Consider the following 16,421-nt stretch of genomic DNA (forward strand, 5'->3'; position numbering starts at 1 on the left):
TCAGGTTTGATCTTACTATTGACCCATGTCCAATTTCTGCATCACTCTCTTGTTCAATTTTAGGAAGCCAAACGAAGAACCTGCCTGGTAACACCATCTCTGGCAGTCCACTTAAATTTACATGCACATCGGCCTGACTGGTTGACTTCAGTGCTAATTAACTCGAAAATGGTGCAGTGTAATAATTTTTTTCTCCTAATTAACTATTTCTCAGAACAACCTACCCTGCAACACCCTTACAAGCTTAGGCATAGCACATCTTTAAAGTCTCTTTAAATATTTCAGTTTCCTGAACCAACACGAAAAGCTCATCTTCCTTACTTAATAAGCATATTATGTTCTGATTGTAACGTCCAAATGTATTATGACTATCACCCTTCCTACTCTCCAAGCTGCTGCCCTATTTTTTGCCACTGACTGTTACACCTACACCTGTAGTTTTTCAGCAATTCTGTTCTAATAAAAATTTACTCTCAAAATTGCCTAGCTAAAATATTGAAAATAATAGGGAGAGGACAAACACTGCACTGGTTATACTAAATGTTTCTGAAAATTAATTGTGCGAATAACCTCTTACTGGAAACACTCAGATGTAGTCCAGTGCTGCATGTAGCACACAGGGTGATGTGCGTGGTATGATGTATCAATCACACCAATGTGTGTGATCAGGCCATTCTGCTGAATGACTTCTGAAAACTCTGTGTTTACACATTTGTCATCTTTCTCAAAGAGTGTCACAATCTTTATGTCAGTGTGAGAAACATGCATATTGATGTGCTTGATGTCATATTCCAGCGTACAGTTTACATTACGTTCCAATGCTAATTCATAACACCACGAATAATGACTATATGAACCTCTTTACCAAGGTCTGCCCCATAAAGCCTAAATCACAGGTGATATCACCTAGCCCTTCACTTGGCTTAAAAATACTAGTTGCCTAGTATTTCTTAACCACGGAGTTCTGTACTATCTCAGACATCCCCTTTTATGACTACTACCCAGCAGATGGACCTCCTTTATCTTTTGAGCCCCAGATTACTACTTGCCTTAACTTGTACTTTTTCCAGTCTTATCAGACTGTTCCAGGCTGCCTTGGGTTGACAACATAATTTTGTCTATAGTCATCAAGGCAGTGACACTGTTGGAGGTGTTTAGAGTAAAGCCAGTCGAGTTTGCAGGTTTGGTCACAGTCCAGTTATCTATCCTATTTCTAAACTTACTCAAACTTCTCCAATTCTACTTGTGCTACTACTAGATCAGATCAGAGTTTTAAGGTCAACTATTCGTTCCCCTTAATAGTGGAGCAATAAGGCCACCTACTACAAGGCAACACTCTAGCCACACTCCACACAAGCTAATTGGTTTGCAACAACCAACATGAGAAAAACAAAGGCAGTCTTCAGACAGTACACCATTTCTCAAAGAGGATGAAACAATGAAACTTCCTGACAGATTAAAATTGTGTGCCGGACCGAGACTCGAACTTTGGACCGAGTTCAAGTCTCGGTCCGGCACACAGTTTTAATCTGTCAGGAAGTTTCATATCAGTGCACACTCTGCTGCAGAGTGAAAATCTCATTCAGGATGAAACTATTATTAGTGAATGAGAGGTACCCAGAAAGCAGGGAAAACTTGGCAAATGGCTACCATTCTCTCTGCTTCCAAATAATGCATCATGTCTTGTCTTTCAAGTCATTGTGACTAGAAATTGCCACTTTATGGTCATGAATTGCTATGTTCACAAAGTGAATTGGTCTATATGACAATCTTCCTGAATACAGGGAAGAGACTGGCTGCCATTAAACAGTTATGGAGAGTGAATCTACAAATCATCTTTATTTTCTGAATGAATCTAAAAGCAGAATGAAGTAAGTGTATCAAGTCACTAAATGCAAGAAGAGATTGTTACAGTAACTTAATAAATGACTCATATGAACATGAGCATTATTGAAACTCTTTGAAATATAGTTTTTTGATATACAATACAATGATGATGTGGAATTGATGGTTTACCACTCACTATCCTTGCAATTCTCTCCAATATATAACAGTCAACTTTATCAAAGAATAGAGATATTACTATGAAGAATAAATAATGATGTTTGTTATCAAGTTGGAGCTAATGTGTGAAATTAATAAAATATTAATAAGAAGCAAGATCTTTGCTTAACTTTTAATTTCTGTAGACTATATGTTTGTTTCTCACTTCCCTTCCTTCTGATATTTTCCCATTTTCTTCTATTTATGTTTCAGTTTATGCTCATCTTACAGTTTCTTCCACTTATCAAAGACCTCAATACCAAAACAAAACTAAATTTGATTTTCAAAGCTACTCTACTATTAATTAATATACTAAATAATCAAGTTCCCTCTCTTAGACAAGTATCCAAACCCATCTTTTAAAATATTTAAACATCCTCACTTTCTCTCTTCGGTTAATACCTCGCTAAGTCTAAGACTTTTTATCTTTGTGAGAGTCAGTTTCATATTCATCTGTGGATCTACTACTTCCTTAATTAGTGTACAAACACTTTCAATCATGTATGAAAATCAAACAATGGAAAATCCAGTCATTCGCAGACAGGTACAACAAGAAGACTGCTAAACAAGCAGTCTGGGTGGTGGGGTAAGGAGGAGGCTGGGAAGAGGAGGGAGATGTATAGCAGGACAGGACTGGGGAGCAGTAAGGTGCTGGCATTAGATGGAAGGCAGAGTGTGTGTGTGTGTGTGTGTGTGTGTGTGTGTGTGTGTGTGTGTGTGTGTGTGTGTGGCGGGGGGAGGTAGAGAAGTAAAAAGACAGTGGATATGTTGGTGGAATAGAAGACTGTGTAGTGTTGGAGTGGTAATAGAGAAGGGGTAGCTGGCTGAAGGATAGTGACTCACAAAGGCTGAGGCCAGGAGGGTTACAGGAACACAGGATATATTGAAGGGAGAATTCCCACCTGTGTAATTCACAAAAGCTGTCGTTGGTGTTGGTAGGGAGGATCCTGATAACACAGGCTTTGAGCAGTCATTGAAACAAAGAATATTTTGTTGGGCAGCATGCTCAGGAACTGAGTGGTCCAGCTGTTTCTTGGCCGTAATTTGTCAGTGGTCAATCATGTGGACAAGCAGCTTGTTCATTGTTACGTGCGCATAGAACAAAGCACAGTGGTTTCTAGCTTGTAGATCACATGGCTTGTTTCACAGATAGCCCTGCCTTTTCTGGGATAGGGGGTGCTTATGAATGGACTGCAGTAGGTAGTGGTGGAAGGATGTGTGGGGCAGGTCTTGCATCTAGGTTTATAAAATATACACGGGAGTGGGGGTTGAGTAAGGATGGACGAGGATATAGTGTGGGTTTGGTGGGCAGCGAAATACCACTGTGGGAGAAGTTGGAAGGATAATGAGTAGAGCATTCTTCATTTCAGGGCACGCCAGCAGGCATTCAAAATTGGCAGAGAAACAATTTAGTTGCTCCAGTCCTGGGTGGTACTGAGACATGAGGCGGATGCTCCTCTCTTGTCAGACAGTAGTAGTTTGGGAGGTGATGGGTCACTGGAGAGATAAGGCACAAGACATCTGTTTCTGTACAAGTGTGGAAGGGTAATGGTCTGTGATGGCCTCAGTGAGTTCCTTGGTATATTTTAAGAGGAACTGCTCGTCACAATACATACAATGGCCACAAGTTGGTAGGCCGTACGGAAGGGGCATATGGATGGAAGTACTACTGCAGTCATCTTTGAGGTGGAGATCATCATCAAGGAAGGTGGTTTGCTGGGTTGAGGAGGAGCAAATTAAGCAAATAGGGGAGAAGGTGTTGAGTTTCTGGAGAAATGTGGATGGGTTGTCCTCCCATGAAAGGTTGGCACAGGATGGTGCCAAGGATGGTGTCATGCAAGTGGCCATAGTGATACCCCGGATTTGTTTGTAAGTGATGCCTTCAAAGCAGAAATAATTGTGTGTGAGGATATTGTTGGTCATGGTGACCAGAAAGGCGGTTTAAGTTTGGAATTTATCGGGTGTTGGGGATGGTAGTGTTCAATAATGGTAAGGCCATGGGCATTGGGGATGTTAGTGTAAAGCGATGTGGCATCAATAGTGATATGCAGGGCATCATGTGGTAAATGAAATGGAACTGTGGAGAGTCTTTGGAGGAAATGGTTGGTGCCTTTTATGTAAGGGGGTAGGTTCCAGGTAACAGGTTGAAAATTGGTGGTCTATGAGAGCAGAGATTCTCTCAGGGGGGGGCACAGTAACCAGATGCTCCATTGTGGCCTGTTACTGTGCCCCCAATGAGAGAATCTCTGCTCTCGTAAGGCAACACCTTCAGCCTATTACCTCCAACTTACCCTCCTATATAAAAGACACCAATCATTTTCTCCACAGTTGTTGTTCCTTTACCACACAGTGCCCTGTTCATCACTACTGATGCCACTCCCCTTCACACTAACATCTATGTCCATGACCTTGCCATTATTGGAAAGTTCCATTCCCAATGCCTGATGCATTCCAAACCTACGACCTTCATCCTGGTTGCCACGACCAACTATACCCTCACCCACAATTACTTCCCCTTTGAAGGCATCACCTACAAACAAAATCCAGGATACAGCAATGGGCACCCACATAACACCATCCTATGCCAACCTACTCACTGGCCATCCACAGGACTCCTTCCTAACCAAACTTAATGCCAAACCCTTCACCAGGTTCAAATTCATCGATGACATTTTCGTGATCTGGATCAAGGGGAAGGACAAGCTACCCACATTCCTCCAGAACCTAAACACCTTCTCCATCATTTGCTTCACCTGGTCCTACTCAATCCAACAAGCCATTTTTCCTCAATGTTAACCTCAACCTCAAAATGGTTACATCAGTACCCCCGTCCATATCAAACGCACCACAAGCAATACCTCCACCTTGACAGATGCCACCCACTTGATACCAAGAAATCCCTTCCATACATCCTGGCCACCCAAGGCCGTTTTATAAGTAGTGACGAGCAGCTCTTTTCAAAATATACCAAGGGTCTCCCTGCAGCCTTCACAGACCATAATTACCCTCCCAATCTAATACAGAAATAGATCGACCGTGCCTTATCTCTCCACTCACCCATACGTCCTCAAGTTCTACTGTGACTCAGTATCACCAAGGACTGGGGCAACTGTATTGGGGTTCCAACTATCTCCTGTCATGCCCTGAAATGAGGTATGTTCTATGGACTATCCTCTCCACACATCCCACAGTGGTATTCAACCACCAACCAAACCTACACAATATCCTCATCCATCCCTACTCAGCCCCTTCTCCCAAACCCTTGTCTCATGGCTCATATCCCTGTAATAGACCTAGATGCAGGACTTGTCCTATGCATCCTCCCACCACCTCCTACTCCAGCCTGGTTACAAGCATCACCTATTCCATCAAATGCAGGTCTACCTGTGACGCGAGTCATGCAATTTACAGGCTAAGCTGCAACAAATGTGCTGCATTTTACATCAGCTTGACAACCAACAAGTTGTCTGACGACATTAATGACCACCAACAAAATGTGGCTAAGAATCATCTGGACCACCCAGTTCCTGAGCATGTTGACCAACCCAACCCTCTTCATTTCAATGACTGCTTCCCAGCCTGTGCCATCTGGATCCTTCCTACCAACAGCCTTTCTGAACTGCACAGGTGGGAACTCTTCCTGCAATATATCCTATGTCTCATAAACCCCACATACATCAACCATTGTCAGTCATTGTCCTTCAACCAACAATCCCCTTACTTGGTCCAGCATCACCAGCCTCCTATTCCTGCAACACACACACAGTCTTTACTTCTTTTCCACTCCATCACCCCCCCCCCCCCCCCCCCCCCCAGCATTTCACCTCCTGATGACACCTAGCTACCCTTCTCCGTTCCCACCATGTCCCTGTATGGCTCCACAAAGCAGTACTTTTACTACCTTGCTATCCCTCCCCCTCCCCTCCCCTTCCTCCTCCTTAACACTCATCCCCACATTGCTACTCCCATCATATTCTGTTGCTCTCAGTCTGGCCTTGGCACCCAGGCACAATGGCCATCTGTGAGTGAGTTGTGTTTGCATGCACGTGTGTTGTCTAATTGAGAAGGACTTACTTCTTTAGCAGTCTTTTTGTTGCACCTATCTGTGACTCAACACGTCCACTATAAGGTGAGCAGCAATCTATTCTTTTCATAATACTGTCATAACTGGTAAACGATGCCACACAATTACTCGCATTAAACAAACATTCAACAGAAAAATAACAACTAAACCTCAGAGTCATAAAAACAAAAGAGATTAGAAAGTCTACTAGAATACTATAAGTTTTTATTTCTTTGCAATAGTTGTAAATCCTCTTTGCTACACATGGATAATACCATACTTCGCACCAAAATTTGTGATCTAGAACATGCGGTTCCACTCATTAAGACCACCTGCGAGCACAGATGGACAATGAGACAGTTGAGTCACGTCCCACACAAATGTACTGCCTGAAGACATGAGTTGTCCTAGTGGCTCGCATACGTGGAAAACACATGCAACAGGATGTAGCAGTTAGCCTATTCTACCTCCGTCTATATGCAATGAGCTATTGGGTGCCTGTTGGCATCCATGTCCACAGTACTGCTGGAACAGCCTCGCCTAGAAGCTACTGCCAAAGTGCCTCACACTTCAATCCCTCACACTAGTGAAAGAAGTAATAAGCTGCGCAGGCATGCACGCGCATTCACGCCTGCGCACATGCGCACGCACACACACAGACTAGATCTTACATCCTATAAGTAATGTGTAACTAACTCAATTCTTCAGCAGAATGAACTTACCTTCGGGACAACTGCTCCCAGTATCCACTGAAGATCGGCGGCTGTCTGAGCCAATAGGATCTGAAGGGTCGACATCCACAGCAGCAGTTCTGTCATAAGTCACAGGTGTGGCAGCAGGATTTGGATCAGCAGCAGAATCATATCGCATATGGTGAGGACTCTGTACATAAGTTTTGTCTGGTTCAGATTTGAGTTCAGGCTCAGGTGGCGGCGGTGGAGGGGGAGGTGGTTGCTGGTTCTGTTGCTGACTTCCTGATGGACGGTAAGCCAGTGATAGCGGCGACAACTTCCCTGATGGCTTACTGCCATCACGCAATACGGATGCGCGTACTGCAGCAGCAGCAGCTGCATCTTGCATTACCTCCGACGAGCTGCGATGGTGACGTTTACGTGGAGGAGGAGCATCGTAATGGGAAGGAGATAATGGAACTCTCTGTTCATAGCGGTAATGTGATGGATGCATATACAATGCTGTTGTATATGATGAGGTAGATGGATGCTGTTGGTGCAGCTGTTGCTGTGGTTGAGTTTGTGGTTGATGATGATGGTGTTGCTGTGGTTGCTGTTGCTGCTGTTGAGGCGGTGGAGGTGGTTGTTGAAGTTGTTGCTGTTGCTGCTGCTGTTGCTGTTGTTGCTGCTGCTGCTGCTGCTGTTGCTGCTGCTGCTGTTGTTGTTGCTGTGTCTGTTCTGGGGTGTTTCCTTCATGGGATTCCTTCGAAAGACAGCTATTAAGCTTTGACTGTTTCCTGTTAGTGGGTGAGTCAAGTTGGCTGTCATGATTCACAGAGCCAGCCTGGGAGCTATGCACTACAGCCAGCTTCTCATGCTCTATTGAAAGACCTTTCACCTAGAACAGCAATTATCAAGTCATGCATTAGAATTCTGTGTTCATCATGTTGATATATTTAAATTACAGCTGTTATTCAACGTAAGACATAAAACATGGTTATCAGATAATAAGAGATAACAGGGTAACCTGTGCATTATATCTCTCAGAACTCACAGGACTACTCTGTATACACTAATGTACCAAAACGTTATGACCACCTGCTTAATAGTGTGTTCATCCACCTTTTGAATGCAACACACCAGTGATTCCGCTAGCAAGGATTCAATAAGTTCTGCATCAGTTTCAGCAGGCATGTGGCAGCAAGTGCCTATGCACAGATCACACGATTCCCATAAAGTGTGGGTTTGTGGTTTGTTGGCATGGAACTGGTACCCAACAGTGTCATAAATGTGTTCCGTTGGGTCCCGATAAGGTGAATTTGGAGGCCAAGACATCTACACAAGTTTGCTATCATGCTCTACAAACCACTATGGCATGACTATGGCCTTATGGCATGCTCAGCTATCCTGCTGGAAAATGGTTGGCTGGTTGGTTGGTCGGTTAGTTGGTGGATTTGAGGGAGGTGACCAAACAGTGAGGTCACTGGTTCCATCATCTAGGATGACAGAAATCAAGGGAGGAACAACACAAACAGGACAGACCATTCAAGGGGAAGGGATAACCTGCAAGCAAAGAGGGAAAAGGAATGTCACGGCATCAGGAAGAGGAATGTACAGGAGAAGTTTGGGTGGAAACAGGAATGCCCCAGAGGTACTATACACAATGGGGCACCAGCATTGTCACTATCCATCCTGATACCCACCTGGGAGTACAAACCACTTTCAGAACAAAATTAAGAACAGACATGTGAGTCCGCGAGTGGAGCCCTGCAATTACCGGGTGGGGGGGGGGGGGGCCCTCATTGCAGAGCAAAAAAAAAAAAACGAAGTAGGGCCAATACGCTCTCCCGCTGGGAGAGGCAGAGGTAAGAACGACAGATGGTGGGAGTCTCCTTGATGGCTTGAAGTCTGTTAGACGGGGGGAGGAGATTGGGGGGGGGGGGGGAGGGGGGGAGGTTGTAGCCTACCAAGAGTCAGCCCATGACTAAGTAGAAAAAGGGATTTGATGTAGAGCAGTGAATCGGCCTCAGAGGGGTCACGGAGAATGGGGGTAGGTGGTCTGTCCCCCTCCACAAAGAAAGACGACAGTGAGTTCATTGCCTGGGATACAGACATGGCCAGGAACCCAAAGGAAATCAACTGAACAAGCAGCATCACCAAGATCAGCAAAGAATTCATGGATGGCAAAGATCAAATGGTTGTAGGTAAAATACCAAGTGATAGCCTGAACAAAACTCAGGTGAGGAAGGACTGTTCAATAAAACAAAGGGCCCGATAGCTGGACATATTTTGCACTAAACACCTCCCACATGGCAGGTGAGAGATGGTGTTCCATGCCAACAGATGATGTGAAGGCATATCCCACATGATCAACAGAGTTTGAGCCATCGGTGTAAAAAACAATGGCATCCTGAAACTCCTGTAAGAGCGTCTGGAACAAACAATGGAACCCAAGTGACGCAATGGAGGCTTTCTGTCCACGGAAATGATCTAGTCGAATCTGTGGCTGAGGAACTAACCAAGAGCAGGTGTCGGGAGAGAACATAGGAAAGACAACAAGGAGGGGAGATGGAAGTCACGGCAATGGGAAGTGAGGCGGAGACCAATCAGTAAACCCACCTGAGTGCGGACAGTGGGCTAGAGATGGTACCAAGCCACAATAAGAATAGAATAGGAAGTGCAAGCAGTGGAAGATCGGATAGTGATGGCATAGGAAACCAGTATCTGTGACCACTGAATCAAAATGGGAGGGATCCCAGCATCAACCAGAAGACTATTGACAGGGCTATTGTGAAAAGCACCTCAGGGTAAACAGGTGAGTTGGGTCTATGAGCAGTAGCATATAAGGGGCAGCTCATCCTTAAACTTGAAAACCATAGTCAACATGGGACAGAACTAGTGCCCGATAAAGGCAGAGAAGGGTCGAACAATCTATGAGGCAAGGAAGCAAAAGACCCTGAGTTTATGAAAAAATCCAACCTTCAGATGATGGATATCAGACAACCAAGTAAGCTTGTTGTCAAAAAGAAGACCCAAGAAACAGAACTGGGGGACCATTGTCAGGCACTGGGCATCAAGAGAAAGCTCTTGATCAGGGTGAACCATAGTACGGCGACAGAAATGTGCTACCCTCAACTTAAAGGGAGAGAAATGGCAACCGTGCAAGTGTGTTCATGTGGAAGTGCAGTGGGTGGCAACTTGTTCTACAGAGGCCACCGTGTGGGAGCTGGCCCAAATACAGAAACCATCCACATACAGAGCAGGGGTAATCAACAGTCTAGCAGAGGCTACAATTCCATTATTTGTGATGAGAAAGGGAAGGACACTTAATACTGAGCCCTGTGGAACACCATTCTCCTGGGCTCCACAGAGAGCTGAGAACAGTGCCAACCTGAACTCTGAACAACCGGTGGCACAGGAACTGGTGAATACAAATCGGGAGAGTGCCCCAAAGGATGTAATGGCACCAAGCTGTGTTGTGGGCCTTACAACTGTGACAAGATGGTGGTGCTGAAAAAAGGTCTGATGAACTGTGGTTTCCAATCAAAGCAGATGATCAGAGACTGTCTCTCCCAAAAGCCGCGCTGGTAAAGAGAGACAAGTTTCCAAGATTCAAGAACCTAACTGAGCCGACAAACCAATATCCATTCTTATAACTTACAAGGAATACTGGTTAGACTGATGGGCCGGTAACTATCAAGGGATGACAGATCCTTGTCAGGCTGAAGGACATGAACCACAATACGAGGACGGTTTGAAAAGTTCTCTGAATCACCATGAGATGTCAGCGCTAGCACAATGAGTTGTTCATATGATATTCATTGGACAGTTGCCTGTCAACACATGCCACATCACTGCTCTTGGAAGAGAGCTGTGGCGGTGACATGACTCTGTTGTTGTTCCCACATAATGATTTGGGAAGATGGGAAAAAAAAAAGATTTGCGCAGTGATTAAGCACTTCGTAAACACAGGTATGAAAGCAAAGGACATTCGTGCTGGTTTCCAGAATACACTGAGGGACTCTGCTCCTTCATATTCAACTGTTGCCAAATAGACAAATGAATTTAAATTTGGTCAGGAAAGCTTAGATGATGATCCCTGCAATGGTTGTCCAAGAAGTGTCACTAATCCAGAAATCATTGCGAAAGTGCACAAAATGGCCACGGAAGATTGCTGACTAAAAAGTGTGTGAAATCGCTCAAGCTAGCCAGACATCATTGGGTGCACTACTATACCCCAGAGACAAAACAACAATCAAAGTAGTAGAAACATGCTTATTTTCTGCCATCAAAGAGAGCAAAGACAATTCCTTCGGCAGGAAAGGTCATGGATCACAATTTAACTTAATAATTAGAAATAAAAAAATTATCTACAAGCTAGGTGCCACGACTTTTGACACTGGATCAAAAACATGTGAGAGTGGACATATCGGAACAATGTTTGGTCTGTTTTAGGAGAAAAGATTAAGATTTTTTGTGTCGGTTTGTGACCACAGATGAAACTTGGGTGCACTACTATACCCCAGAGACAAAACAACAATCAAAGTAGTAGAAACATGCTTATTTTCTGCCACCAAAGAGAGCAAAGACAATTCCTTCGGCGGGAAAGGTCATGGATCAGTGTTCTATATCTACATTCACACTCCGCAAGCCACCCAACGGTGTGTGGCGGAGGGCGCTTTATGTGCCACTGTCATTACCTCCCTTTCCTGTTCCACTCGCATATGGTTCGCGAGAATAACGACTGCCGGAAAGCCTTCGTGCATGCTCAGATCTCTCTAATTTTACATTCATGATCTCCTCGGGAGGTATAAGTAGGGGGAAGCAATATATTCCATACCTCATCCAGAAACGCACCCTCTCGAAACCTGGTCAGCAAGCTACACCGCGATGTAGAGTGCCTCTCTTGAAGAGTCTGCCACTTGAGTTTGCTAAACATCTCCGTAACGCTATCAAGCTTACCAAATAACCGGGTGACGAAACGCGCTGCTCTTCTTTGGATCTTCTCTATCTCCTCTGTCAACCCGACCTGGTACAGATCCAACACTGATGAGCAATACTCAAGTATAGGCAGAACAAGTGTTTTGTAAGCCACATCCTTTGTTGATGGACTACATTTTCAAGGATTCTCCCAATGAATCTCAACATGGCACTCGCCTTACCAACAATTAATTTTATATGATCATTCCACTTCAAATCGTTCCGTACGCATACTTCCAGATATTTTACAGAAGTAACTGCTACCAGTGTTGTTCCGCTATCATATAATCATACAATAAAGGATCCTTCTTTTTATGTATTCGCAATACATTACATTTGTCTATGTTAAGAGTCAATTGCCACTCCTGCACCAAGTGCCTATCCTCTGTAGATCTTCCTGCATTTCACTGCAATTTTCTAATGCTGCAACTTCTCTGTATACTACAACATCATCTGCGAAAAGCCGCATGGAACTTCCAATACTATCTGCTAGGTCATTTACATATATTGTGAAAGGCAATGGTCCCATAACACTCCCCTGTGGTACGCCAGAGGTTACTTTAACGTCTGTGGACATCTCTCCATTGAGAACAACACGCTGTGTTCTGTTTGCTAAAAACTCTTCAATCCAGCCACACAGCTGGTCTGATATTCCGTAGACTCTTACTTTGTTTATCAGGCGACAGTGCGGAACTGTACTGAACGCCTTCCGGAAGTCAAGGTAAATGGCATCTACCTGGAAGCCTGTATCTAATATTTTCTGGCTCTCATGAACAAATAAAGCGAGTTGGGTCTAAAATTTTACAATAGATTGATGTCAGAGGCATAGGCATATAGTTTTGCGCATCTGCTCGATGACCTTTCTTGAAAACTGGGACTACCTGTACTCTTTTTCCAATCATATGGAACCTTCTGTTCCTCTAGAGACTTGCGGTACATGGCTGTTAGAAGGGGGGCAAGTTCTTTCGCGTACTCTGCGTAGAATCGAATTGGTCTCCTGTCAGGTCCAGTGGACTTTCCTCTGTTGACTGATTTCAATTGTTTTCTATTCCTTGGACACTTATTTCGATGTCAGCCATTTTTTCGTTCGTGTGAGGATTTAGAGAAGAAACTGCAGTGCGGTCTTCCTCTGTGAAACAGCTTTGGAAAAAGGTGTTTAGTATTTTAGCTTTACATGTGTCATCCTCTGTTTCAATGCCATCATCATCCCAGAGTGTCTGGATATGCTGTTTCGACCCACTTACTGATTTAACGTAAGACCAGAACTTCCTAGGATTTTCTCAAGTCGGTACATAGAATTTTACTTTCAAATTCTCTGAATGCTTCACGGATAGCCCTCCTTATGCCAACTTTGACATCGTTTAGCTTCTGTTTATCTGAGAGGTTTTGGCTGCGTTTAAACTTGGAGTGAAGCTCTCTCTGCTTTCGCAGTAGTTTCCTAATTTTGTTGTTGAACCACGCTGAGTTTTTGCCATTCCTCACAGTTTTACTCAGCACGTACCTGTCTGAAATGCATTTTACAATTGCCTTCAACTTTTTCCATAAACACTCAACATTGTCAGTGTCGGAACAGAAATTTTCATTTTGATCTGTTAGGTAGTCTGAAATCTGCCTTCTATTACTCCTGCTAAACAGATAAACCTTTCTCCCTTTTTTTATATCCCTATTTACTTCTATATGCAGGGATGCTGCAACGGCCTTATGATCACTGATTCCCTGTTCTGTGCTTACAGAGTGAAAAAGTTTGGGTCTGTTTGTTATCAGTAGGTCCAAGATGTTATCTCCATGAGTCGGTTCACTGTTTAATTGCTTGAGGTAATTTTCGGATAGTGCACTAAGTATACTGTCCCTCTATGCTCTTTCCCTACCACCCGTCCTAAACATCCAGTCTATATCTGGTAAATTGAAATCACCATCTAAGACTATAACATGCTGAGGAAATTTATGTGAAATGTGTTCCAGATTTTCTCTCAGTTGTTCTGCCACTAATGCTGCTGAGTTGGGAGGTCGGTAAAAGGAGCCAATTATTAACCTAGCTCGGTTGTTGAGTATAACCTGCACCCATAATATTTTACAGGAAGTATCCACTTCTATTTAACTACAGGATAAACTACTACTAACAGTGACAAACACGCCACCACTGGTTGCATGCAATCTATCCTTGCTAAACACAGTCTGTGCTTTTGTAAAAATTTTGGCAGAATTTATCTCTAGCTTCAGCCAGGTGTCCGTACCTTTAACAATTTCAACTTCGGTGCTTTCTATCAGCGCTTGAAGTTCCGGTACTTTACCAACGCAGCTTCAACAGTTTACAATTACAATACCAATTGCTGCTTGGTCCCTTCATGTCCTGACTTTGCCCCGCACCCTTTGAGGCTGTTGCCCTTTCTGCACTTGCCCGAGGCCATCTAACCTAAAGAAGCAACCAGTCCATGCCGCACAGCCCCTGCTACCCGTGTAGCCAACTGCTGAGTGTAGTGGACTCCTGACCTATCCACAGGAACCCTAAACCCCACCACACTATGGCACAAGTGGAGGAATCTGCAGCCCACACGATCGCAGAACCGTCTCAGCCTCTGATTCAGACCCTCCACTCGGCTCTGTACCAAAGGTCTGCAGTCAGTCCTGTCGACAATGCTGCAGATGGTGAGCTCTGCTTTTATCCCGCTAGCGAGACTGGCAGTCTTCACCAAATCAAATATCCGCCGGAAGCCAGACAGGATTTCCTCTGATCCATAGCGACACACATCACTGGTGCCGACATGAGCGACCACGTGCAGATGGGTGCACCCTGTACCCTTCATGGCATTCGGAAGGACCCTTTCCACATCTGGAATGACTCCCACTGGTATCCACACAGAGTGCACAATGGTTTTCTTCCCCTACCTTGCAGCCATATCCCTAAGGGGCCCCATTACACGTCTGACATTGGAGCTCCCAACTACTGGGATGCAAAGGGGATTCTGTTTGTAGATTATCACCCCCACTGGGCAAGCAATTACTGGAGAATACTATGCAAACCTCCTGAAAAAAAGATACGCTAAAAAAGGCCAGGTTAAGCAAGGAAGAAAGTCATCTTCCATCAAGACAATGCGCATCCTCACACGTGCTGTCGCCATGGCAAAATTAAACGAACTAAGGTATGAAATGTTGCCACATCCAACCTATTCACCTGATATGGCTCCTTCGGACTTCCATCTCTTCCCAAAACTGAAAATTTTTCTTCAAATGAAGAACTGATAGCCGGAGTTGACAACTATTTTGCAGAGATGGAGGAAACTCATTTTCAAGAAGGGATCAAGGCACTGGAACATCGTTGGACCAAGTGCATCAATCTACAAGGAAAAACAAAAAAAAACCTTTCAGTCATGTAAGTACTTTTTTCTATTCCATTCAGAGAACTTTTCAAACCAACCTTGTACTTTCTCTCCACTGAGAGAGGAAAATCCCTTGGAGCCCAACATAGTTAAACTTATGGAGGAGCTATCGGTGTTGTGGAGGTTTGAAATATTGAAGCAATTGGTTATGGAAGGAATCAGGACCAGTAGCTGAAGCGTGGGAAGAAAAGAGTGCCAGCAAAAGCTCCCATTCAGTAAAAGTTTCATTGTAGGTTTCCGCTGACAATCGCTAAAACATAAGCAGGAAGCTTCAGACCACTGTTTCCAGAGGCGAAAGGCAGCTGGATAGGGGGCTGACACTGATGCCGTTGTAAATGGGTCACGAGGAGTTCCAAGAGAACTGACGGATCTGTACAAACCTGGAAGGGCAAGGCCTGGAATGGCAGATAGCCACTGACCATCTTTGAGGGTGCAGAGAGTAGCTCACACTTGTGATGAATGGACATAAAGAACCTAGCGAGGAGACAACGAGTTCCTAACACACCCATCTGCTCTGTTTGACTAACGGGCTTTGTTGCATATATGTTTAAATGTAATAAGACCAGTGGAAAACAGGTGCCACCCAAGATGCTGCAAGGCGCGACGATAACCACGGATAGCGGTGGCAATAGCCGTGCTCCACAATGGAAATGGCCAATAGCGGATGGGGCTTGTCAAAACAGGGAATGGCAATACCAGCAGCACTGATTATCTTATCGGACATGTTATTGACAACTTCATCAATGCAACCTGACAGAGAAGCTAGAAACATGATGACCAGTGTAAGGAAGGAAGATGGGAGACGAAGAGAGCGAAATATCAATGGCAGAGAAAGTGTCACAAGCAGCACTAAAATGAGTAGTGGAACCATCATGAAGGCGGCACAGCTCATGGTCCACAAGAAAAGGGTCAATAAGGAACCCCCAAATAGATGAAGAAGCACTGCCCCATAAAGGGTGATGGGCATTAAAATCCCCAAGGACAAGAAAGGCAGGTGGGAGTTGCTGAAGGAGAGCAGTTAGGATAGCAGATGTAGGTGGCCTATCAGGAGGGAGATAGAGATTGCAAACCATGATGGCAGAGCCCAATTGGACCCAAACAGCAACCACTTCCAATGTGGTACAAAGTGGGAGCCACGTTCTAACAATAATCATATGGACCAACACATGCTGACATCACCAGAGCCCTCAAACGGCCAAGTTGGTTCTGACAGAAAGCACAGAACCCAAGACAGAACGGTGAATGAGCATCAGTGCAATGAGATTCCTGGAGAACGACACAAACTCC

At 44.4% G+C, this 16,421-nt stretch overlaps 1 protein-coding gene across 2 annotated transcripts in view; it reads right to left on the reverse strand.

Annotated features, from left to right (window-relative positions):
* The window catches only part of LOC126365756 (zinc finger protein chinmo-like), a 126,254-nt gene that overhangs the window by 72,969 nt on the left and 36,864 nt on the right, over positions 1 to 16,421 (reverse strand). For both annotated transcript variants that reach the window (XM_050008253.1, XM_050008254.1), the window contains exon 4: positions 6,829 to 7,675. In XM_050008253.1, coding sequence (XP_049864210.1) covers positions 6,829 to 7,675 — 847 coding nt within the window. The remainder of the gene's footprint in view (positions 1 to 6,828; positions 7,676 to 16,421) is intronic.

The sequence above is a fragment of the Schistocerca gregaria genome, chromosome 4 (assembly GCF_023897955.1).
Source record: "Schistocerca gregaria isolate iqSchGreg1 chromosome 4, iqSchGreg1.2, whole genome shotgun sequence".
NCBI classification, from domain to species: Eukaryota; Metazoa; Arthropoda; class Insecta; order Orthoptera; family Acrididae; genus Schistocerca; species Schistocerca gregaria.